This window comes from Eleutherodactylus coqui, chromosome 6 (assembly GCF_035609145.1).
Source record: "Eleutherodactylus coqui strain aEleCoq1 chromosome 6, aEleCoq1.hap1, whole genome shotgun sequence".
Lineage (NCBI taxonomy): Eukaryota > Metazoa > Chordata > Amphibia > Anura > Eleutherodactylidae > Eleutherodactylus > Eleutherodactylus coqui.
In genome coordinates, this window is record NC_089842.1 from 174,563,366 (window position 1) to 174,589,878 (window position 26,513).

Below are 26,513 nucleotides of genomic sequence, written 5' to 3' on the forward strand. Positions count from 1 at the left end.
TATATTTAAAGTTTATGTGAGACAAAACAGAATTTTGTGGCATTAATCTCAATTATCATTTTATCTTCTAACAATGCTTTGACGCCAAAAGGGCAGTAATAGTAAAAAAATACAGATTTCAGTTTGCCGGTAGTCGAAGTAGATGTATAATTTTTTGAAACTTCATATATTCAATGTACATTTTTATATCCCAGTATTTGGTTCTTTTTGTGCAATGTAGATGTCTGAAGAGATATTATTAGCTCCTGGGCTGCAGCTGTATTGTACCTAAACCAACTACAGTGTTAATTAATAGAGCAGGCGCTGGAATTAATGGAAGAAAATCTAGCATCATTATAATTTATAGCTGTAATGACTAATTTTACGGCATAACTGTGATTTGAAGTTCCTGGGCACCATTGCAGGTTCCCTAACTGGGTCTCTCAGCTGACTTAATAGGTGCAACTTAGAATACTGAAAGTGCTAGCTATGCACCCCCTATAGCTTCACCCTTGTTTTACAGATTACCTCCATTCACGACAAGCTGTTTATATCTCAAAATGTAAACAAAGGTAAAATATTTGACATGTTCACTATTTCCACATGCAGCAACTTTACACATGTTATGGAGGCTCCACTCCATGTAATATATAAATAATAGCTGCTCATGGGAATTCTTGATTAGCAATTAGTCTCTCACTAAGGGTTTTCAGGAGACTGAACATTTTTTCAAGTTTTCACCAATCCACTGGATAGATGAAAACTGGTAGATCGGTGTGGTCCAACTGCTGTGACGGCCATCGGTCCAAAGAGTTGGGGTCCCGTTTCCCCATTCCTCCTCACTTCTGGGTGGCTTTTCTCATCTGCAGTGACATCACATTGAATGGAGTGCTGGACATGCAGTCATTTCAGTAGGGCTAACGGAAATAGTTGAGCGTTTTGTACTCAACTATCTCTAGCAGTCACATTGAAAGTCTGCAGTGTGGAGGACAGAGAAAATAGGACCCCAGTTTTCAGGATTTGTGGAGGTTCCAGAGGTTGAATTCCATTATTCTATTTGTTTTTATCTATCCAGTCTATGGCCTCATGCCCACGGCCGTGTCGGACTCCGCCAGCGGAATATCGCAGCAGAGTCCGACACGGCGCCCCCCCAAGACTTTATACTCACTTCTCCAGATCCGCCATGCGCATCCCATCTGGCAAGATGGGGCACATGCGTAGTTTAGCGCATGACACGCTTGCAGTGGGGGATGACGCGCAGGTGGTGACGCATAATCACGCAATACTTCCTCTGTGCTCACAGCGGAAGTATCGCGTGACGGACGGCTCCCGACTACAATGGAAGCCGGACGCGCGTTTTCCCGCGGCAATTAGAGCATGCCGCGGTTTCTTTCATGCTGCGGAATTCCATGTTAGAATTCTGCAACATGAACATTGAGCTATTAGGTTCAATAGAACCTAACAACTGCGGGATAATGCCTTGGATTTCTGCCATGTGGAACGCGGCAGAAATCCAGCCGTGAGAATTAGGCCTATAGGTGAAAACGTGAAAAAGTGTACAGTGTCTGGAATATTTCTTTTATCTTATTTATTAAAAAATTAGTCCATTAAGGCCTCATGTCCACTAGGAAATTCAGGCCCGTGCGGATTCCCGCAGCGGGTCTCTCCTTTCCCGCGGACATGAGGCCTGAAAATTGATTTCTCTTACCTGTCCGGACGCAGCGGATCTTCCCTTCGTCGTGGCTGGATCTTCTTTCTTCGGCCCGGCAGATGTGCTCGGCACGCCGCGTGCATGCGTCGCAGAGCAGAAGTTCAGCTGCGGGTGTACAGCAGATACGGACGGCTTCCATAGGCTTCTAGGAGACCCACAGAGAATGGAGCATGCTGCGGCTGTTTTCCCGCACGTGCGATCAGCGCGGCAGGGAAAATTGACATCCGCAGGTATTTACTTACCTGCGGGTGTCCAATGCATCCCTATGGCCGCGGAAAACGCGTGCGGGACACAAATTTCCTAATTCTATTTGTCCAGTGGATATGAGGCCTAAGGGTGTTGTTACACGTGTATTAATGCCTGACACTAGGGCACATGCTTTTCCAAATGTTTTTCCAATTATTGCCTAGTGGTGCCAATGTAATAGCGCTTTAGGGCTACATTCACACGAACGAGTGAAATATCGGGCCAATATCACGCTTGTCAACTTGCATTTTACCTGCGGTTGCAAGGCATTTTTCATGCAAAAACTGCTTGCATCGCTTTTGTGAAATTCCGGTCCTCATGCGTGTGTTTCATGCGCGATATAGGATCAGAAGATTTCAGTTGGAAACATTGTATCGCACACACATTGAACAGAAAGCAAGTGCCATGTAATGTCTTTAACCCCTTCATGACATGGCCTATTTTGGCGTTGAGGACCAAGCGATTTTTTGGTATTTTTCCATCTCCATTTTTCAAAAGCCATAACTTTTTTATTTTTCCGTGGACGCGGCCGTATGGGGGCTTGTTTTTTGCATGGCGAACTGTAGTTTTTATCGATGCCAATTTTGGGTACATAGACTATATTGTAAATTTTTTTTTTTTTTTTTAATGATAGCAGAGAGAGAAAACGCATCAATTCTGCCATAGATTTTTTTATTTTTTTTTTACACCGTTAATCATGCAGCATAAATGAGACTTTCCATTTTTTCTGCAGACCGGTACGGTTACAACGATACCAAAATTCTAACATTTTTTTAAGGTTTTCCCACTTTTCTGCAATAAAAACCCTTTTTTTTGGAAATCTTTTTTCTATTCTAAATTGCTGCATTCAAAGTCACGTAACTTTTTTATTTTTTAATGTGCAGAGCTCTATGAGGGCTTATTTTTTGCGAGACGAGCTGTAGATTTTATTGGTACCATTTTAGCGTACATACGACTTTTTTGATCACTTTTATTGCGTTTTTAGTGAGGCAAAATGCTAAAAATGAGCATTTTGCCTCAGTTTTTTAGCTTTTTTTTTAGCGTTTTTTTCGGTGCACAATCAAAAGCATGTGCAACTTATTGTACGCATCGTTACGGACGCGACAATACCAAATATGTGGGGTTTTATTTTTTTTTTCCCTTTTTTTATGCTAATCTGAGAAAAAGCATAAAAAATGGTTTTTTTACTCTTTTTTTTTACATTTTTTTTAATTCATTTTTTAAATCTTTCTTTTTTTCACACTGTTTGTGTCCCTCTGAGGGACTTTAACCACTGCCCTGATGATCGCTGGTATAAGGCATGGCAGAGCTACTGCTCTCCCATGCCTTATCGCTCATACAGCGATCTCAGGCATAGGCAATACAGGACGCCAGTGTCTGGCGTCCTGTTGCCATGGTGACAGGCCGGGCTCTCGCGATGACATCGCGAGTTCCGGCCGGAGACACAGAGGGAGCCGCGCTCCCGCTGTGAACTCTTCCGTAGATCGCGGCAGGGAAGGGGTTAAAAGTGGCGGGCGCATCTCCGATGTCCCCCCGCTGCTGCAGCGAGACGCCGGCTGTGACTGACAGCCGGCTCCCGCTGCGGGATAGCGCTGGATCATATGTGATCCCGCGCTATCTCCAGGACGTAAGTTTACGCCCTGTTGCGGGAAGTACCCCGCTCCCAGGACGTAAACTTACGCCCTGCAGCGGGAATGGGTTAAGGTTCCATTGAAACGAATGGTCAATGCATACCAAGGAATGCGGAAAAAATAGGATATGCAGCAATTTTCTTTTTTTACCTCGCAGCACCGCTGTGAGAAAACATCGCTTATGTGTATGACTCCATTCAAAAGAATGCAGTTCTTACATGCACGTTTTTGGCGTGAAATCTTGCGTGACTTTCACGCTCATGTGCATGTAGCCTGAGGCCTTATTCACACAGCCGCATATACACGGCTAAAGATCGGGACTCCATCGCGGCTATTCTTCATTCATGTGATTTAATGGCGCATACGGTCGTGTGAAAAAGCCCTAAATGTGTGGAAAATCATGCTGATGTATTTGATGTAATAACTGGCTAACATATAGTGGAATTGAAAAATTATTTTATAGGTATACAGCGGTCCGTCAATGAAAAACTGTGTAATTAAAAACTTATAGGGGTATATATATTGGGGCAAATGTGGAAGGAGCCGGGGGGAGGGGTTTATATGGGAAAAATCATTCATCTGTCTATATGGGTTAATTAAAGCAATACAAAATAAGACTATTCTACAGCAGTTGATCAATGATTGTGGAGAATATAACATTGATATTCTCCTTGCCTTCTGCTATTCTACCACTTAACAGGAGACATAAAAATTGATAGATCTTGCGGTCTACTTGAAGTATACCGGTTCAGCTTAAAACATTGTGGGAGATCTATTATCACTGTCTTAAATTAAAACCACTTAAAACTAGATCAGACAGGCAGAAGCTGTGCCAAATTCATCGCAGTGGTCCATGCTGTGTGATAAATATGGGGCATTTTGTTAGACACTCTTCTCTTCCTTTCGTCACCCCTTGGCTGGCTTACTTACACTAAAATTATGATATACGCCACTAACCCTTTAAAGAACAGACATTTTCTTGTTTTTTCTTTTTTTTTCATCCCTGGCTTCCGTATGACATATCCGTAATAGGGCTTGATTTCTGATGGTACTATTTTTTATATTGAAAGTGGGGTAAATTTGAAAAAAAAAGCAGTTTGGGGTTTAGCTTTTACTGTGTTCATAATGCAGTAAAAATTCAATGTTTACCTAACTCTGCAGAACAGTACGAGTACCAAAGAGCCTCGTCTGGCACAGAGTGTTAAGGCAGCAATACTAAGTCCTAAGCTCTCGCTCACAACCTGAAGGTTGTGGGTGGTTCAGGTAGCCAGCTCAAGGTTAACTCAACCTCCCATCCTTCCGAGGTTGGTAAAATGAGTACTCAGCTTGCTGGGAGTTAAAAGATGACTGGGGAAGGCAATGGCAAACCACCCCGCAAAAAGAGTCTGCCAAGTGTTGAGAAAGCCCAACCAGCAGGACCAAGTTCTTGTTAGATTTTAGGTTCATGCCCAACCGAACTTTTAGCAAAGTTCACCCAAAATACGGTTCAACTGATTTGGGTCGCTCAAGCCTTCTATACCACTTACAGGAACCTAAAGTGAATACACAGGCTCACACGGGCATATGTTTACTGCATATTACCCAAGCTCTGTACACCAGTTTGAAACGCTGTAACTTGCAGGCAATTACATTGGCTTATGCAGTTCTGATCACATTAGCGTGTTGGAAATGCTTAATATGCAAGTGCAAAAAAGAACACAGCATGTCCTATTTTGTTACGTGTATATGTGAGATAGAGCCCATTGTTCTCTATGGGAAGAGATGTATAAATGCTGGCGCTATAGAAATAACAAGATTTATTTTTGCTTTATTTAAAAAAATGTCTGTAAGCTCAGAACTTTTTGATTTGCGCATAGATAAGGCTGTGTGACGATGCTCTTATTATTGGTACAATTTCAGGGTCATACTGATGCATACTGCGTATTAACTTGCATCATTAGTCTAAGGCACTACACATGCTGTGATTGAACAGTGCTTCCCACATGAGCACTGACTCCAGTGGACACATGTTCTCTTGAGAGTCAGGCTGGTGTCACACTGGCATAAGCGCAAATATATATGCACTGCGTATTTGCACGATGGGCGTTGCATTTTTGCACACTCTTATGCGTGTTTTTCTGTGTGTATTTGCTTGTGCAAAAAAGCACACAACCATGCTCCCATTGATTGCAATGGGCAATTAAAGGGGTTCTGTCATAAAAAAAAAAAAAATTCTATACTTACCTATTCCTCCCCAGGCAGTCTTACCGCATCATCTCATGGATCCTCCAGTCCCCCAGGTCATGTCACCTCCAGCCGGATGGATCTTCTTTCTGTGATGTTACGTACATTGCCGTCAGTCTGCTTCCTGCCGGTCAGTGTACCCGGGCACTAGTGACGTAGAGTTCACTGCCTAGGAGGGAATGTTGAATGCTTAGCAGCCTGCTTTAGTGTGACTGTGGATGCGCAAAGTCTCACTGCTAGTGTTTTATATACGATATGAAACACTAGCGGCAAGATATCGCACATGTGCACTAAAGCTGGCTGACGATGTTTCAGCATTTCCTTTTAGGCAGTGAACTCTACGTCACTCGTAGCATTCACTGTCCTGCAGGAAGTGAACTGCAGCTAATAGATGCTCCAAAACAGGACGGAGAGGATCCGGCCAGCTGGAGGTAACATGACCCGGGGGCCTGGAAGAGCCAGGAGAAGATGTGGTAAGAAGACTGTCTGGGGAGGAATAGGTAAGTATTGATTTTTTTTTCTAATGACAGAACCCCTTTTAGTGTAATTAGTGCAATATGTGTTATTTTCCTGCGCACACCTTAATAAAAATAGAGCATGCTGCATATTTTTTTGCGCGAATGAAACACGTTCAAAATGCGCTGCTGTGAGCAAACCAATTGAAATCAATGGGTTCTATTTACTGCATATTGCATGTGCAATAGGCTGCACAAATTCTTCTGTGTGATGTAGACCTCAAATAGAGGGATAAACCGAATCACAGGACCCCTACCTAGGCTATTAACTGAAAGGATTTGCCATTCCAGCTCCTAGAAGTATTGTTCTGTGTATATGTGTACATTTCTTTAAAATGAATGTTACTTTATGATGAATCTGTCATGTCTGAGTAGCGTTCAATGACAATGTGTTGCTCCCGGCACAGGAAATTGTAATGAAAAGATGATTTATGATAAAATACACAGTATTGGCTCTCCTGGAGATGTTACAATACACAGGAGATGAACTCTGCATGAAAATTAGCCCATTTTTACAAGACTACAGCTGTGGTTTAGGGAAAGATAATCTGACATAATAGATGAATAATAGATGGTGCTTTCATATGACAAATTGACATTTTTAGCTTGTGACTGGAGTGCTGATTTGCTACATGACCTTGTAGTTATTGTGTATTTGAGTGGTTTAGGCCAGTGTTTCTCAACTCCAGTCCTCCGGGACCACCAACAGGTCATGTTTTCAGGATTTCCTCAGTATTACACAGGTGATGTAATTGTTAGTGCCTCAGGCATTGCCACAGGTGTTCTTACTGTAGGATATCCTGAAAACATGATCTGTTGGGGTGGCTTGAGGACTGGAGTTGAGAAACACTGGTTTAGGCTGCTTTCACATCTGCGTCGGGTGTTCTGTTTTCCTGACCTGTTATGGGAGCAGTAAAGGGGAATGGTACTGGTGCATCTTGTCTCCACCAGAAACTAGGGGTTTGAAAGCCCTTAGCAGGAGAGAACGCCCCTGTCAGGCCCCTAGCTGGTGATTGGCTGCATTGCTGTCCAGCCGGGAACACACTTACAGCAGCTGCAACACTGAGGAGGGCGACGGGGAGACTGACGACCTGGCCGTCAACAGCCGGCGGACGGCAGCCAAGATGGCAGTGCGCTGCGGTTCTTTCAGCATATCCAGCCAGGAAAAGACTGACAGCAAAGCAGGAAGCACACTGCACAGGCAGACACAGTTACAGCGCAGCACCCACCAGAGTTCAGAGGCCAACAGGAAAGAGTGAGTGGCTGCAGGTCAAGAGCCTGCCGCCAGCAGTGGCAAAGGGAGTGAGCAGCAATTGTGTCAGCCCCCCAGCCGAGCCATTCGTCCATCAAGTCACTGGGGAGCAGGTCAGCACACACTTTACAGGCCGCGGGGAGCAGAGATATGTGGGTGCTGGATCCATTATAGGCCGCCAGGGAGCAGGTAAGCAGACACATGGCAGCCTGTCCGAGTGCTGGGGCCGGGTACAGGCAGCCCAGATGCCAGCAGAGACACTCACTAATGCAGAGTCGCAATGGGGAAGGGCCGTGAAGATGGGACACTGTCAGGAGCGGGAATGGGAGGCCAGCGGGAAACTGACAGCCTGCATCAGCCAATCACCACCTGTAGACATCACCAGGGTGTCCCCTGTATGTCAAGCCAGCTAACCCATATCACCACCTATTCTTCCAGTGGACACAAAATGCACCAGTACCAAGGGGAATCCCCTGCCCGAGTGGATCCGTCTTATGACGGAACCAAGCAGCATCGAACGGCCCCCCCATTGACTATAATGGGATCCTGTTTGGTTTCCGCTCAGCTGTCAAGCAATTTACCAGATGATATTTTGTGTTGGATCTGCCAACACCTGATTATGATTCTCTTCCAGTTCAGAAATAGTCAAAAAATCCCTACAGGGTTTCAACCCTCTGATTTGTAAAGTATTGCAGAATATGTTGGTTCCATATAAAGATTATTATTATTGTTACAGTCATCTTCCTACACGAGCTACAAAATGACAGGTAGACCGAAATTAGCCCCAGACATTAGACTGACGTTGCTTGAACCTGTCATCACATAATCTACCAATAATGGGTAGAAGGCTGCCATAATCCAGTCACCATGTGCCATAGAAGATTTTACCATGTGAAACTACAACTCCCAGTGTGATCTTAATAATGGTAAAGACAGGCTTTAGTACATACTTCTGGAATACAGTGGACCGGTGTGGATGCAATACTGACCTGACGCAATCGGAGACAGAATACACAATGGCACTGAGTGACTTGCAGGTGACATCCTCTGGACTACTTTCTTTTCTTCTGTCTGCTCCAAACTTTCATAATTTCTCCATCAAATTCTTGCCTCTGCAGAGTCTGTGCCCTGACATGTTTGGCTGCTCTGAAAATAATAGCATCAGACACTGAGTCACCTGAAAATAGTGTCACTCACTGAGCCCCAGAAATAAATTATTATAAATACTGTGACCCCAGAGATTAAGAATAATGTACCATGTGCCCCCTTAATAAATTATACCAAATACTATGCCCCTGGTTATAAATTACGCCACACTCAGAAATTAACTGTGCTACACACTGTGCCCACAGAAATTATGGCCCCTACAGTAATTAAGTGTACCCTAAGTAGCTCCCTTGATATTTAAGTGTCCCTTGCTGAGGCCCGAATGCAGTAAAAAATTTTAAATTACTATATTCACCTCTTGGCTCCCCATTTCGGCAGCTCCTGTCACCGTTCCACTAGTCTCTGCTGTCTTCCCTTCAACTGGTCACAAAGTCAGCTCCAGAGTCCAGTGTGGATGGTTGTATTTAGAATGGAGTGAGCTAAAGTGCACCTCAAAAACTCTCTACAGCCCCCGTGTGCTTTTCAAACCAGCCTCCCCACCACAGAAACACACAGTGGAGCTCCATAAGAATCCCACAACCCCTTGCCATGTGTTTTTCACATCACCTCCCCAGTAACATCTTGGACTTACTGTTCACCCCAGAAGCTCATACAGCACCCCCCACGCACTTTTCAACTGCTCTCCACTCTAGAAGTTCCCCTTGTACCACCAGACCAACTCTCCACTGGCTATCTCTGCTACACATCTCTAAACCTGTTTCTGCCCGAGTCATGTGACCAGGAAATGTCAACTGACCTGCTGACGTCATGCCTCCTTTAGCCCACTTCACTTTTGCTTCACCCCAGCGAAGACAGGGCCTGAAGCAGCCGGGAAGAGTGAAAGAGAGGTGAGGATAGTACTTTATTATTTTTCTGATAGCTGACTGGGGAATAGTATAGGAACCCAGTTGACTGTAGGAGGGGACCGGGAGAGGAGGCCCTAAATCCCTGATGTCCCGGTGACTTGACAGCTTTGCATCGGCTGTCTCTGCTACACATTTCTAAGCCTGTTTCTGCCAGAGTCATGTGATCAGTCATGTGCTACAGTGTAGGCATTAACATAATTAAATGTAGTAAATCCCCCAAAGCAAAGTGAAATAAATGTCAGACTTTATAGTTCATCAGAAATCTAAATAAAAATCTATTTTCTTTGTGTCTGTTTTCCAGGTGGAGATGGAGCACAAGCAAACACAGAAACCACATCTGAAAACCATGAGAAATCCCGATGTCAATCATGCACCTCCACATTCCTAAAAATTGTCTGGGGATTCCTGATTATCCTTTCGGTGTCATCTTCTTGGGTTGGAACCACTCAGATAGTAAAAATCACATACAAGAACTTCTACTGTCCATTCTTTATGACATGGTTCTCAACCAATTGGAACATTATGTTTTTCCCGGTGTATTATTCGGGGCACCTAGCAACAGCACAAGAGAAGCAGTCACTGCTACAAAAAATCAGGTAGGTTCATAAAGTATAATTGATGAATATTATGACAAATCTTCTTCTATTTCAATCTATTTCATCAAGATAAAATTGAAAGATAGTCCCTCTTCATAATGTATTGCATATAGGAACTAGAATATTTGAGGTTGCATCCTACAAAGTATACAGAGACGGAACCATTCAGCCATGGGGATTCCCTTTCCTTTTCCTAAAATGGGGCAGGAAAGCAGAATCCCCAACACAGGTGTGAAACCACCCTAACGAATATGAACCAGGGCAATTTGTTTCATACAGTTTGCCCTGTGAGTGTTAATATAGAAGTGGTGGTATAATAGTTTGTTAGATATAGAGCGGTCACCAGCTAAGTAACATTGTAGCTAGGAGAGCAGCATCTTATTAGGCTGTATTTTTACCCTGTTTCCCCAAAAATAAGATCTACCCTGAAAACAAGCCCTACCCTGATTTTAGGAGATTTTCACGTTTTGCAGTGTTTCACGCCTTCCCTTGCGTATTTGCGCACCGCCCATAGACTTCTACAGGGGACTTTGCTGTGCAAAACGCAGAAAGCTAGAACAGGTCCTACTTTTTTCCATGTGCGCAAAACATGCTCATGAGAACAAACCCATTGAAATTAGTGGGTTCTATTCTCCGTGTTTTGTACATACCCGCGCAATAATGGTCGTGTGAAGCAGTCCTTAGAAAAGAATGCAGTGATTTTCTAAACTCGGACTATCGATCCGAGTGAAAAATCACTGCTTACATCCTAAGGCGTTATTCACATGACCGTATATACGCCACTATTTAGTGGTGTCAAAAAATCGGCCAAAAATCACGACCATGTGAAGCATTGGATTCCAATGTACTCATTCACATGACCGATTTTTGGGCTTGTAAAAAAATTGTGTCGGGAAAAATAGCACATAGGCGACTGTCTTCGGTTGACGATTTTATATGCAGCGTCCAAAGATGGGTCTTGCCCTATCTGTTGCTGAGATACGCTGGAACCTCCCATAGACTACTATGGAAGCTGAAATTAAGGGAGGAGGAGGAAGTTTACCTGCGCTGGGAAAAGAAGACAGCTGGCTCTGTTTAAGCATTAGCAGTCATTCTGAAGATTTCTGTGGATCGAGGCATTTCTGAGCTGCAGCGTATTGTTTTGCCAATATGCAGATATTACTACCTTGAAATGCCTGCAAGGTAGTACATTGTTCTCCCAATGATGTGTTACTAGTTACAGTTATGATTTTATGGACTCTCTCATCATACGCATAATAGGTAAGCTCCACATCCAGACGCATCAGCATTAGTGATGAGCGAGCATACTCGCGAAGGGCAATTGCTTGAGCGAGCATTGCCCTTAGCGAGTACCTGCCCGCTCGAGAGAAAAGGTTTGAGTGCCGGCAGCGGGCAGGGAGCTGCGGGGGAGAGCGGGGAGGAATGGAGGGGAGATCTCTCTCTCCCTCTCCCCCCCCCCCCCCCCCGCTCCCTCCTGCTGACTGCCGCAACTCACCGCTAACCCGCGCCAACACCCGAACCTTTTCTCTCGAACGGGCAGGTACTCGCTAAGGGCAATGCTCGCTCCAGCAATTGCCCTTAGCGAGTATGCTCACTTATCTCTAATCAGCATCCTTGAATAACAATATGTAGATGATCTTATTTTTCTATGTACATTTTTTTTAATATTAAACCTAGTATGGCGTAAAATGAAACAATTTGCACCGCAATTTTGGCACAAAAGAATTAGCCTAAGTAAGCCAACCAAGGGGTGATGGTTGAGCCACCATTAAAAGAACAATTGTCTGGTGAACAGATGCTGGCATACACATTTTAGTCCATATTGGCCGACACAGTTGTTCAAATCGGTCATACATATTAAATGACACCTGGCAATGGACAAAAAATCTTTCGGAAAACATTCTTTTAAACAAACATCTTTGGTGGATGAAAGACCTTTTGACTAACTATCAGAACAAAAAAAATCAAACATGGCCAACTTCTTTCCAGATGATGGTCTTCTGGCATCTGCCAGCAGAAACAATCATTAATTGTTAAGTTTCAGTTGAAAAATGAATGTTTTGGTTGATATTTTCCCTTTTTTTATCAAGCTTAGGGCTTATTCACAGGAGTGTATATTGGCCGCCGTTTTCAAGGCCGGCCGATATACGCTACCATCTGAGCTCTCTTTCCCCTTCTCTCCCCCTCGCGTCTCTCTCTTCTCCCCTCCGGCTGTTTGCAATGGAAGGGGGCAGAGCTAAGCTCTCTCCCCCTCCCCGCCCCTTGTCCTGAGCCAGCCATCAGAGGGTACAGGGCAGAGATTAGCCCCACCCCCACCTCGCTCCCTCTCATTGCAAACAGCCGGAGGTGAGGAGAGAGGCAGAAAGTCAGTGAAGGCGAGGGAAGGGGGAAGACAGATCAGATGGTAGCGTATATCGGCCGGCCGTGAAAACGGCGCCTGATATACGCTCCTCTGAATAAGCCCTTAGTCTAACGTGCATGGACACCTTAAGACAAGAGTATCTAAAAATCCACCAATGCAGCATGAGCCACGCTAATGAATTTGGCACGTTGTGGAAAAAATGCTGCAAAGTTTGATTACATTAAAAAGTAGAAGTGTTACTAGTTTATTTTTGTCAATTAGCAACATGCAAAGTGAATGGACAAAAGTAAGGTGACCAGATTTTCCCATGGTCAAAGCGGGCCAGAGGGGTGTGGTAAGGGGCGGGGCTTATTGCAGCATATGATTTTACCTCACAATAATTAACAGAAACAGAAACAGCTGTGTAGGAGGCTTAAAACTTGCTGAGGTACAGCCAAACTGCTAAAAAAAGCCAAGAGTGTGGTAGACGGTTCCATGTCATAGGTCATACACCATTGCAAGACTTAGCACAGCAACAGGACACAAGGTAACATAGTAACATAGTAACATAGTATGTAAGGCCGAATGAAGACATTGTCCATCTAGTCCAGCCTGTCTATCCTACTGTGTTGATCCAGGGGAAGGCAAAAAACCCCAAGGCCAGAAGTCAATTAGCCCTTTTGGGGAAAAAATTCCTTCCCGACTCCCTAATGGCAATCAGACTGTTCCCTGGATCAACCCCTAATAGTTCCTACCTGCCTATATACCAGGATTGACACTTAACCTAAAATTTATATCCTGTAATATCCTTCTTCAGAAAGACATCAAGTCCCCTTTTAAACTCCTCTATGGATTTTGCCATCACCACTTCCTCCGGTAGAGAGTTCCACAGTCTAACTGCTCTTACAGTAAAGAACCCCTTTCTGTGTTGGTGATGAAACCTACTTTCCTCTAATCGTAGCGGATGTCCTCTTGTTACCGTCGCAGTCCTGGGTGTAAACAGATCACGGGAGAGATCCTTGTGTTGTCCCCTCATGTACTTATACATGGTTATTTGGTCGCCTCTTAACCTTCTTTTTTCTAGAGTAAATAGCCCCAATTTGGATAGCCTCTCTGGGTATTCCAGTCCCGTCATTCCATGTATTAGTTTAGTCGCTCTTCTTTGAACCCCCTCAAGCACTGTGACATCTTTCCTGAGCACCGGTGTCCAGAATTGTACGCAGTATTCCATGTGAGGTCTGACAAGTGCCTTATATAATGGAAGGATAATGTTCTCGTCCTTCGCCCCTATACCTCTTTTGATGCACCCCAAGACTTTATTTGCCTTTGCAGCGGCTGACTGGCATTGGTTACTCCAGCTCAGTCTATTATCCACTAATACCCCCAGATCCTTTTCCATATCACTTTTCCCTAGTGGTACCCCATTAAGTGAATATTTGTGACATCCGTTCCTCTTGCCCATGTGCATAGTCTTACATTTTTCAACATTGAACTTCATTTGCCATTTTTCTGCCCAAGCCCCCAGCTTATCCAGGTCCGTTTGTAGCCGCACATTGTCCTCCATTGCATTAATTATATTGTATAATTTTGTGTCATCTGCAAATATTGATATTTTGCTGTGCAGCCCCTCTATCAGGTCATTGATAAATATGTTGAACAGAGTGGGGCCTAATACTGAACCCTGTGGCACCCCGCTAGCGACTGTGGTCCAATCAGAGTACGAACCATTTATTACCACCCTCTGCTTTCTATCGTTGAGCCAATTTTTTACCCACTTACACACGTTTTCGCCCAGTCCGAGCTGCCTCATTTTGTATATTAGCCTATTATGTGGCACGGTGTCAAAGGCTTTAGAGAAGTCCACATATACAAGATCAATAGATTCTCCCTGGTCCAGCTTAGAGCTTACTTCATCGTAGAAACTGATCAGATTTGTCTGACATGAGCGACCCTTCATGAATCCATGCTGGTGAGGAGTTATTCCCTTAATCTCCTTGAGGTACTCATCGATGGCGTCTCTCAGAATCCCCTCGAAAATTTTTCCCGTTACTGAAGTGAGACTTACTGGCCTGTAGTTACCAGGCTCACTTTTGCTCCCTTTTTTGTAAATTGGAACCACGTTGGCAATGCGCCAGTCCAATGGTACTACTCCGGTCTTGATAGTGTCTAGAAATATTAGGTATAGCGGCCTAGCTATCTCGTCACTTAGTTCCTTTAGTATCCTTGGGTGTAATCCATCTGGGCCCGGTGATTTATCAATCTTAGTTTTCTTTAGACGCTTCCGCACCTCCTCCTGCGTTAGGTATGAGATATTTTGTGAGGAGTTCGTTTTATTCCCCTGCATCTCGTGTGGCATTTCCTTTTCTTTGGTGAACACACTTGAGAAGAAACTGTTTATTAGATTTGCTTTCCCTTCGTCATCATCAATGATTTCTCCTGCATTGTTTTTTAAAGGGCCAGCGCTCTCCCTGCAAATCCTTTTGCTGTTTATGTAGTTGAAAAATAGCTTCGGGTTGTTTCTGCTCTCTTTTGCGATCCGTCTTTCTGCTTCCTCCTTGGCAGTTTTAATCGTGTCTTTGCATATTTTGTTTTTTTCCCTGTATGATTTTAGCGCTTCTTCGCTGCCTTGTTGCTTTAGTAGTTTGAACGCTTTCTTCTTTTCATTTATTGCCCCTCGTACCGTCTTGTCGAGCCACATTGGTTTCCTTTTAGCTGAGTTTCTTTTATTTTTAAAGGGAATGAACTGCTCACATGAGGTGATTAGGATCCTTTTGAACTTTTCCCATTTTTCCTCCGTACTGATATTTTTGAGGATGTTGTCCCAATTAATGTTACCGATAGTAGTTCTAAGCTCATCAAATTTTGCTTTACTAAAGTTTAGTTTCTTTGTCACTCCCTGATAAGGCTTCCTATTGATTGACAGCTGGAAGTTGATTATATTGTGGTCGCTGTTCCCCAAGTGCCCCTCAACCTGCACCCCCTTTATACGTTCCGGTTTGTTAGTTAGCACTAGGTCCAGAATGGCTCTCCCTCTTGTTGGTTCCTGCACAAGTTGGTTCAGGTAATTGTCTTTAATTACTCTCAAGAACTTATCACCCCTGTGAGATTTGCAGGTTTCGTTCTCCCATGTTATATCTGGGTAATTAAAGTCCCCCATGATAATTACTTCGTTGCGCTTTGACACCTCTTCTATCTGCCTTAGTAGTAAGTCTTCAGTTTCTTCTGTTGCTTTTGGTGGTCGATAGAAGACCCCTATCAGGATTTTGTTATTTTTTCCTCCCTGTATTTCTACCCACAGAGATTCCACCTGTTCGTCTCCTACCCCTATATCCTCCCGTAGCCTCGGCTTCAAGTTCGATTTGACGTACAGACATACCCCTCCCCCTTTCTGGTTCCTTCGGTCTCTTCTGAAGAGATTGTACCCCTGCAAATTCACCGCCCAATCGCATTTATCATCAAGCCATGTTTCAGTAATTCCGACCATATCATAACTTTCATCAGTCATTCTTGCTTCAAGCTCGCCCACTTTACCGATCAGACTTCGTGCATTCGTGATCATACAATTTATTTCATTTTTTTTGTTTTTTAAATTTGTTTTGTTGCTATTCGTACTTATGGCTGATCTATCAGTTCTAACTGTACTAACCCCACCCCCTGCTCGTCCCCCATTCCCTTTGCTTGGACCCAGATCGCTAATTACACTGGCTACCCCACTATTTCTCATTTTACCCTCCCCCCCAGTCCCTAGTTTAAACACTCCTCCAGCCTTCTAGCCATCTTTTCCCCCAGCACAGCTGCACCCTCCCCATTTAGATGCAGCCCGTCCCTACGGTAGAGCCTGTAGCCGACCGCAAAGTCAGCCCAGTTCTCCAGGAACCCAAATCCCTCCTTCTTGCACCAACTCCGGAGCCACTTGTTTACCTCCCTAAGGTCCTGCTGCCTTTCTAGTGTGGCTTTAGGTACAGGTAGTATTTCCGAGAAAACTACCCTGGAGGTCCGCGCCCTGAGCTTGGACCCTAAGTCCCTGAAATCATTTTTGAGGGCCCTCCATTGACCTCTAACTTGTTCATTGGTGCCAACGTGCACCATGACCGCTGGATCCTCACCAGCCCCTCCCAGTAATGTAGTAAGGTAGTTAAACTGCATCAGCAAGGTCTTTCCCAAGTAAAGATTTCAAAGCAGACTGGGGTCTCAATTTGGGCTGCTTAAGCTCTTTTGAAGAAGCACAAAGAAACAGTCAACATTCAGGACCGTAGATGCAATGGTCAGCCAAGGAATTGTAGTGCAGCAGATAAAAGACACGTCATGCTTACGTACGTCCCTTTGGAATCAGAAGATGTCCAGCAGTGCCATCATCTCAGATCTGTCAGAAACCAGTAGGGCCCAGGTACTGTCTACTATTTGGAGAAGTTTGGACAGAAGTGATCTTCATGGAAGAATTGCAGCTAAACAGCCATACCTTTGACTTGCAGAAACAAAGCCAAGTAACAAGTATCTATGCATGAATACATAGGAATTGGGGTGCGGAAAAATGGCAGCAGGTGCTCTGGACAGAGGAGGATAAATTTTAAAATATTTGGCTGTAACAAAAGGCAGTTTGTTCACCGAAGGACTGGAGAGTGGTACAATAATGAGTGTCTGCAGGCAGTAGTGAAGCATGGTGAAGGCTCCATGCAAGTGTGGGGCTGCATTTCAGCAAATGAAATCTGAGATTTGGGCAGGATTAATAGTGTCCTCAATGCTGAGAAATGCAGGCAGATACTTATCCATCATGCAATACCATCAGGGAGGCGTCTGCTTGGCTCCAAATTTATTTTGTAGCAGAACAACAACCCCAAACCTACAGCCAATGTCATAAAGAACTATCTTCAGCGTAAGAAGAACAAGGAGCCCTGGAAGTGATGATATGGCCCCCACAGAGCCCTGATTTTAGCATCATCCAGTCTGTCTGGGATTACATGAAGAGACAGAAGGAGTTGAGCAAGCCGACATTCACAGGTGATCTGTGGTTAGTTCTCCAAGATGTTAGGAACAACCTCCCTGCCGAGTTCCTTCAAAAACTGTGTGCAAGTGTACCTAGAAAAACTGATGCAGCAATTTGACCACACCTGCCTAAAACTTTTGCACAGCACTCTAGATGTATATCAGTACCATTTGCAGCGCCCCTGCTAAACACTCACTATTGCACTGTGTGAATATGATACTGTCATTGATATTACTGTGTATTTAGGAAACATGTTTGCCTTTGCAATGGTTATTAACCAGAAACTGATAATATCCTATTACAAATGTAGGTCACTCACACAGCAGTATTTGTACAACTACATTTTATGTATCCCACTGGAAACAAGGATTTTAGCAGTAAAAATGCATTAACAGGAAGGTAAAAATATTTACTCAGCAACAATGGATACGATGTCCAGTATCGTCCTTTCCTCTGTCCTCATCCATTGCCTTTAACATTAATGGATTTTGTTTTCAAGACTTTGACTTGGACCCAGTGTCATTTTATCTGGCGAAAAGCTGAGTAAGACCGGTTGCACACGCGTGTATTTGCAGTGCGGAATCCAGAGCGGGCGTCCACTTCCGGATCCTGCAGCAAATACTACCCATAGACCTGCTATGCAAAAACACTTTTCCATGTCTATGACCGGAAATCAAAAGCGATTTTTTGCTCGCGGAGGGAAAATCGCAGCATGTCCTATTTTAGTGTGATTCCACTAAAGTCAGTGCAAGCCGTCTGATCTGCAGCTTGTCCACAGTGTCATCCGCACATCCGCATTACAGATCAAGAAACACTGTGGAAAGCTATCCAGCCCATTCGGCCTAACATACATAGTAACACAGTAACATAGTATGTAAGGCCGAAAAAAGACATATATCCGTCCAGTTTGTCCTATTACACCCCAATGTTAATCTCAATGAAATCAAGACCCAAGTTCAGAAGTGATTTCTGCTGCTCCCCACTCTTCACAAGTCGCATAATGAAACTTTTGTGCAACTTCTTTCATCATATAAGTCAGGGGTGCACAGTTTTTTCTGGTCCAAGGGTGGTACTATTCCCAATGTGTGCAATAAAATGTACAGGGGTAATACATTTATTGCATATCAGCAGTATATCTGCAGTTCCATATCAGTAGTTAACGGTATTATCTGCTCCATATCAGAAATTCCACATCTGGAGAATGGGGGACCCTTGCTCGCCATTTGTCAATCCAGAGAGTTTGAGATGAGTTGGCAGCCCATGCATGTGGATATCTCCATTGTAGTTTATAGGAAATACAAAAACAGCTGGGCATTTACCAACTCCCATAAATGGATATGTTCAGTGCAGGGCAGGGGCATAGCTAAAGGCTCAAGAGCCTGAGTGCATAGGTTATGCCAAGGGCCCGCACTCACCCTTACCGAACTTGATGACTGCTGGCTGTGGTCTGCCCAAAGCTTTCTGCAGCACCACTGGGTCTCTTAAGAAGCCCACCCATGTGACACTAGCAACCAGGGATGTTGCTAAAGTCTGAAAAAATTAGGGTCAAAGGTTACTTCACAAAGGACATCTATCAAGAGCATAAGCACATGATGGTGGTCCCAATGCCTATTGCTTTTGCGCTTTCACACACCAGTGATAGTCGTTCAGTGAATGAAGGCGGAGCGCCCTGGAAATTTCTTCTGGCCCTCAAAATTTGTTTACAGCCCCTTAGGCATGGTCTATATTACTAGATACAGGGAGATGTATAACTTATACCAGCAGGGCATATATAATTATAAACAGAACATACCCAGGTTACACTAGCATGGTCAATTTTGCCCCCTGTGCACTGCAACTGCAGGCTGTTATCTGTACTGAGGTTATGAAATCTGATAGTTTTAGGCCTCACTATCTCACACTGAACACCTGACTCCTTCACCAGCTGGTCCTGCACTGAGAAAATGCTGTTGGGGAAGGAGTCAGGCACTGAGATAACTGCCTGGAGTAGCGGTGTGGGGGGCAGAGTGCTTGGAGGACTTTCTCCCCAGTACTGCGCCATAGTGTCAAGTGGGGCCTCTGGACCCCCCTGGCTTAGGGGCTGGGCCACAACTGTGATCACTATAGCTATGCCACTGGTGCAGGGAAGAAATCTCGGAGCTTCTCTCTCTCTACAGATGAGCACATTTGTGTCCCAATGATTTTGGGCTGCACAGGACAGCATATGGAACCTGTACATTGGTACAGGGCTCCATAACACAAAGCCATAGGCACTTTGTATGCTGCTGTATGATTTCTCTCTACAACAGTGTATTACAGAGGTGCGTCCTCTGTAATACATCAAGCTACGGCGCATGGCATGAAATCAGACTTACAATGGTAGAGAACCTGCAGACTGCCATATATTGGCTTTGTGAAGTGTTCTTATGGGACTATACACTTTCTTACCAAAAAATATTTGGACACCTGAGCAAGAATCAAAAGTAATATTTATTTCCATACGTTAATACTTACTAGAGGCTCTTTTGGCCCTAAGGACATCAGATACTCTCAGTGGCGCACTTTCTTATAACATCTGATACACTTCAGCTGGTATTTCCCTCTAATCATCCTGCAAATGTTCTCTCAAAGCAGATTCATTGGCCGGCCTAGATAGTGCAAGAAGTGTTGCCATTAGACAGTTGAACAATGGAAGAATGTTCTATGGAATGATGAATTGCACTACTCCAGCTTGAAATCAGAAGACATTCATATTCTCAAACCAATGTAAAACAGCCTTGGATTTGTGACAAGGTGCGTTGTCTTGTTTTCCATTGGTTTAAGGATATGGATGTTGCACAATTGGACTGGCTGCCGAGATTCATGCCTGAACACTATTGAACATCTTTGGGATGAACTGAAACATTGGGTTGGAAAATATAAGCAGCGTCTATCTTCTTTAAGAGAACTTGCCACACATTTGCAGGATGAATGGAGGGAAATACCAGCTGAAGTGTATCAGACGTTAGTAGAAAGTATTCCAAGTAGGGTATCCGGTGTCATTAGGGCCAAAGAAAGGCCGACTGAGTATTAACACATGGAAATATATACTTCTTTTTATCTTGCCAACAAGTTGCCAGAATGAAGCTGTAAGCTCTTTAGAAGGTTGCTTTAGGGTATTTATAAAACGTAGGTCGGGATCACAGAGATGATTGTCATACAGCAGAGTTATTGTTGTGTCAGCGGATGGTGATGAATTTCTCTTTTTACACTACGTTGGTACTGAGTCAACACTGCGTCCTGTAGGGATCCTCCTGTCAGCGTCTGTTTCCAAGCTGCAAATGTAAGATAACAGTGACAAAGCACTCAGCCGTGCTGAGATGAATCTGCTACATTTGTTTGCTTTGTCTGGGTTATTAATAATGACTTGATTGCTCTAAGGAACTTATACCTGGGGCTGAAGTGTCTTAAAGTAACGGGAAGGTCAGGCTTGACTGTGTCTTAATGATATCCTCCCAACCAGGAACCTAATACTACAGTATATATTATGTACTTTAGCAAGATTAATCTGCTACTAGCATTAATATATTTACATTTATAAATATGACAACTGAAGACCTGGAACATTTCCTTGAACACCTTTTGAAATAAACAATGCAAAAGGCGCATATATTAACATCTATTTTTTGTCACAGTTTTTACATTAGCATAATGGTGCAATTCTCTGTACCACTGAACATGACTACATGTCCCAATCTCACAGTCAAAGGATTCAAGAAGCTCAGATATAGGGAGTCATTTGTCAACAATGCATACACATATACCCGTATCTTGACTTCCTAGACCCTATGGGTAAGACTTTTAGGGAGAGTGGGAAATTGGATCAAAGTGCAGTCACACCTAAATTTTCACTGACTGTAGACCCATAACCATATTACATAAGCATATACATTGAATGATCAATAATCGTATTAAATAAGCATATACACTGAAAAGGAAGAGCTGGTACATGACATTTTGTGATCAAAACGTGATCATTCTCAGTAAGAGAAACCAAGTAATCTTGTAGATATGATACCTTTTAATGGCTAACAAAAATACATGATGTTATAGCCAGCTTTCAGACCTCCCAGGGTCCTTACTCAGGCATAATGGAACAAATCTATAGACATATTTACTATAACACATGGTCACGTAGGAGTGCATGAGCATGGTGAACTTAATTTGCACTAGATAAATACCAGAGACTGAGGGTAAGAGGGCACAGACATGTTGAGATTAATAGCATTTAAGTAAATATCCGGGAGGGATGACCATAACAGTAAATAATTAGTCCAGTGAAAAGGAATGTGAAATCTCTCCTTCAGACCTGCAAACAAGGAAGATGAAACAATACCTCTGCAGTACCATCTATTGGATGGCAGGAGTTTTTCAAATCAATGTATGAGTTTTTACCAAGTCTTTAAAACAATGATTGGGGATAGTACCCCTTCTGGGCTCTCTCCTTGGGGAGAGATGATACCATCCCGCGACCCCCTTTTTTTCATTTTGTGATCAGTAATGCAATACCATGTGATGGCCATGTCACAATCTGCTCTCAGTTTAACTAACCTGCTAACTTTCCTGCAGAAGACAACATTTGGCAGTTATGGGAAAATGTGGTGACTTGAGTGACTTTGACTCCGGGTAGATTGTTGTAGCCCAGAGGTGTGCTGCCAGTATTTCTGAAACCACCACATCTGTTTGCTGTTTCTAAAGTATTAAGTTTGTGAAGACTGTTTGAACTATGGAGAGACATCTAAATGGAGGTCACTCAGCAGCATGCCATGTGTGGTTGATCCTAGATGCGAGCTTCTGGTGGCACATCTGATATCTGAGCAACAATGTGCCGCAATAGACCAACTGACCCAGCAGTACAACAATGAGGAAGTTTGCCAAATTTCCACAATGACCATGTGGTATACCGTGCGTCGAATGGGGTTTAGTAGCCAAAGACTGACAAAGGTGCCCTTGATGACCCTGCATCATCGCTAACAATGCCTCAAATGGGGTCAAGAAAGATATCAATTGACCTTGAACACATGCCAGAAAGTCATCAGGAAAGATGAGTCCCATTATCTGCTGGCCAGGTCTGCATTTGGCGTAAACAGCATGAAGATGTATCTCTTGAGTGCACCATTGGGGTTCAAAAGGGTGGTGTTGGTGGTGCCATGGTCTGGGAAATGCTTTCTTGGCATGGTCTAGGGCTGTTGGTCATCATACCACAATCCTTGAATGTTGAACGCTCCAAGGACCTGTTGGCCATCTGCACCCATATTTTCAGAAAGTCTTCCCTGACCATAGTGCCACCTTTTAATCAGTATAATGCTTCCCATCATTGAGTTCGGGTTGCAAGGGAATGGTTGAAATTACATGACAATGAATTCTCTAACTGCCTTGTTCGCCAAACTTACCGGACTGTAACCTCATTGAGCATGTTTGGGATATGCTGGAAAGGGCAGTGAGATCTGCTCCAGCTTATCTGCAAAATGTGCACCAACTTATGGAGCAGCTGTAGCGGGCATGGGTCAAGTTGAGTATGGAGGATGCTCACACCTTGTGGAATCTGTATTGATGTCTGAAAGCCATGATCACCCCAAAAGATGGATGGTGAGTAGGTGTTCCTAATACAGTGAGTAGGCGTTCCTAATGCAGTCATCATTCAGTCTACCAATACTACATCAATAGAAATCCATGTGGGTATACTATAGCTCTGTTTTCATAAAAAGGCACATAGAGGGTTTTTTCATGTATTCATATGGAATTCTACAGAATTATGATGCATGCAAAAAATAAGGAAGAGTCATTACTTAAAGGGGTTGTCTGGTTTACGGATGATTTTTTAAATTATAGATGCAAATGTGTTAATATAACAAAAACACGATTACTTATCTGTCCTCTGCCCCGACGACCCAGTGCTGAAAGCGCTGGGTCCTCCCAGTCTTTCATGTGGAATGGCTTCCTTCAGCAGCCAATCAGAGTTGACAACAGTCAGGTGCTATTCCCCTGGTATCATGGCTCCTAGCAGTGGAGCAGTGAGCCAGGAGAACAGCACCTGAGTGCTGCGGCCTCTGATTAGCTGCAGCAGTCAAGTGGTAGCCGTTGCACAACAAAGCCTGGAAGGACTACGGGGCTGCAGAGCTGGATCACGAAGGTAGAGGATGAGTATGTACTGCTGCTTTTGATATTTTAACACATTTTCACCTTTGAAGGGAACCTGGGACCTACTTTTAGCCCTGCAAGCTCAGCTTATGGGCTAATAGTAGGTGACCCATGGAGTCCAGGGATGTAAGTTTTTTCTACTTACCTTCCCCGTTGTTCTCCCAGTGTCAGCGCTAAAGCTGCTACTCAAGGCATTGATCAGCACTGCTAAGTAGTCCGCCCGTTCTTATTTCATAATGAGCAGACTACTTAGAAGCGCTGCCCAATGCATTGAGTGGCGGCTTCCGGTGCAGACACCAGGGGATCAACGGGGAAGGTAAGTATCAAACTTACATCCCCAGACTCCAGTAGGTCACCTACTTTCCATAGGCTCAGCCTATAGGGCTAAAAGTAGGTGGCCGACTCCCTTTAAGCTATCAGCACCAGTCCAAAAGACAGTGAATGAAGTGGTAGTGGCATACATGACGACCACCTTCCATTCATACAGAGGACCCAGGACTCCATCCAGTGGGAGCCACAACTTTCAGACCTCTGTGGATTGGGCATAAATGTGGACCATCCATTTAAAGCAAGGAACCAAAACAAGCATTGACAGATATGAACTGATATCATTAACTGGCAAACAAATATTTTTCTGTGCACGCCTGGTTACATTGATTACTGACTGTTTACAATGTTAATTAGAAGAAAATATTTTTTCTTTCCACAGGGAATGCAGTCGAATTTTTGGAGAAGATGGTTTGACACTGAAGCTCTTCCTCAAAAGGACTGCCCCTTTTTCCATTCTATGGACTTTGACAAATTACCTCTACTTACTCGCTCTTAAAAAACTGACAGCCACCGATGTGTCTGCTCTATTCTGCTGCAACAAAGCCTTTATGTTCCTGCTTTCATGGATTGTCTTGAAGGACAAGTTCATGGGTGTACGGGTAAGAACACCAACGCACCTGCTATTCTTATTTACTCTACTGTTACAAAATTTCACTACTCAGATTCTATTTCGAGATGTTTTGCGAGTTTACCTCATCTTTCCCCAGTTATTAGCTTTTACATGAATACGTGAGTCACTATTTGGAGAAGTGCCTGTAAATGTACTAGTGGTACTGTGTGTTTGTCTAAGGGTGCCTTCACATGTGCGTTCGAGATATTGCTGTGTTTTTTCAACGCGAATATCAATAGGACTTTCTAATGTTAAAAAAAACCATCTCACAAAAATTGCAGAGCAGCAACTTTCAATTTTTGTGTGATGCGTTTTTAACATTAGAGAGTCCTATTGACATTTGTGTTAAAAAAATGCAGTGATATTGCCCTTAGGGTGCCTTTACACATCGGGGATTTTTTGCAGATTTTGTTGCAGATCTGCAGCAGATTTCAATTCTTCAGTTTGAATTCAACTGAAAGTGAAATCTGCTGCAGATCTGCAGCAAATCTGTGATATGGGAACGCATCCTTAAGGCCCCATATCCACGGGCACGCGCAGATATTTCAAGCGGATTTCTGCAGCGGATGCACTGCGGGTCATCTTAAAATTGATATTTTCTGCGGATCCTAAGCTGCCATAGAGATGAAGGGAGTCAGATCCGCGGGAAAATAGAGCATGCTGTGATTTATTATCCGTGTGTGTCATTCGCAAATTATTTAAAATCAAATCTGCGGGATTTAAATGAAGTGTGGATGCCCAATGCTTCTCTGTGGAAGGATAGAGCTGTGGGTCTCCCACGCGGATTCAATAAGTAAAATCTGCGTTTTCACAGCGGCTGGTATACGCTTCCATCTGAGCAGTCCCCCCTTCCCTCCCCCTCACCGGCTCTCTGCCTTTCTCCTCCTCTCCGGGCGGTTTGCAATGTGAGTGGGAGGGGGGAGTAGAGCTAAGCTCCCACCCCCTGACCACCCCTTGTCCATAGCCAGCAATGGGAGTGGGCGGGACAGAGTGGTATTTAGCTCCGCCCCCACCCCTCCCATTGCAATGCTGGAGTGGAGGAGAGAGGCAGAGAGCTGGTGAGGGAGAGGGAAGGGGAGCATTGCTTAGATGGAAGACTATATCGGCCGGCCGATATACGCTCGTGTAAATAAGCCCTTAACAGGTAGCTTTAGGAAATGTTCCTAAAACTCTTTATGTGGAAAACCCCATTGTTAGGATGGGCTGAAGGAAAATGGGAAAGGAGATATAAGGGTTAAGTAAAAGGATAGGGACACTGCTCAGTCAGATATCCAAAAGGGGTCTGAAGATACTCATAATACTGAGGCTGTTAAATTTAAATGGCCACAGGTTACGCAGAGTGTTTATGTATCTAACTATTCCCTGATGTGTCCCAAAACACATAAATACATCCTCGGTGCGTGGGGTTAATATGGCATGAGTCCAGAAGCTGAGCCCACTCCATACACAGCTATTAACCCTTTAAATGCAATTGTAAGTTCTGACACCAGCATTTAAATTCCACAATTGCCAATCAGATGTTCCAAACGCCCCTCCCCCTCAATTAGATTGTGAAATGCCATCAGGGTGTCTTGCCACCTTAAAAATAAATAAATCTTGTTATTTGTATAGCGCCAACATATTCCACAGTGCTTTCAAGTAATTTATTCATTACCCCAAACCAAGCTGGTTTTATGAACCTCAGAAGGATGGAAGGCTGAGTCAACCTTGAGCCACTTACCTGCACCATGCAGGGATTGAACCTGCAACCTTCAGGTTGTAAGTGAGAGCTTAGGACTTCATTTCTGCTGCCTTAGCACTCTGCTCCACATGGGGCACCTTCTGAAGGACCTCAGTGTTGCCATGTATTTCTGGCTATTAAGCCATGCTGGCAATATGTAGAGTGAACATAGCAGGTTCCTGGAGTTGGAGAGCTGGTCTATTA

At 43.9% G+C, this 26,513-nt stretch overlaps 1 protein-coding gene across 4 annotated transcripts in view; it reads left to right on the plus strand.

The window, feature by feature from the left end:
* Nucleotides 1–26,513, plus strand: part of SLC35F4 (solute carrier family 35 member F4) — a 211,611-nt gene that overhangs the window by 156,432 nt on the left and 28,666 nt on the right. For all 4 annotated transcript variants that reach the window (XM_066608252.1, XM_066608251.1, XM_066608249.1 and 1 more), the window contains 2 exons: nt 9,871–10,165; nt 24,359–24,578. In XM_066608252.1, coding sequence (XP_066464349.1) covers nt 9,871–10,165; nt 24,359–24,578 — 515 coding nt within the window. The remainder of the gene's footprint in view (nt 1–9,870; nt 10,166–24,358; nt 24,579–26,513) is intronic.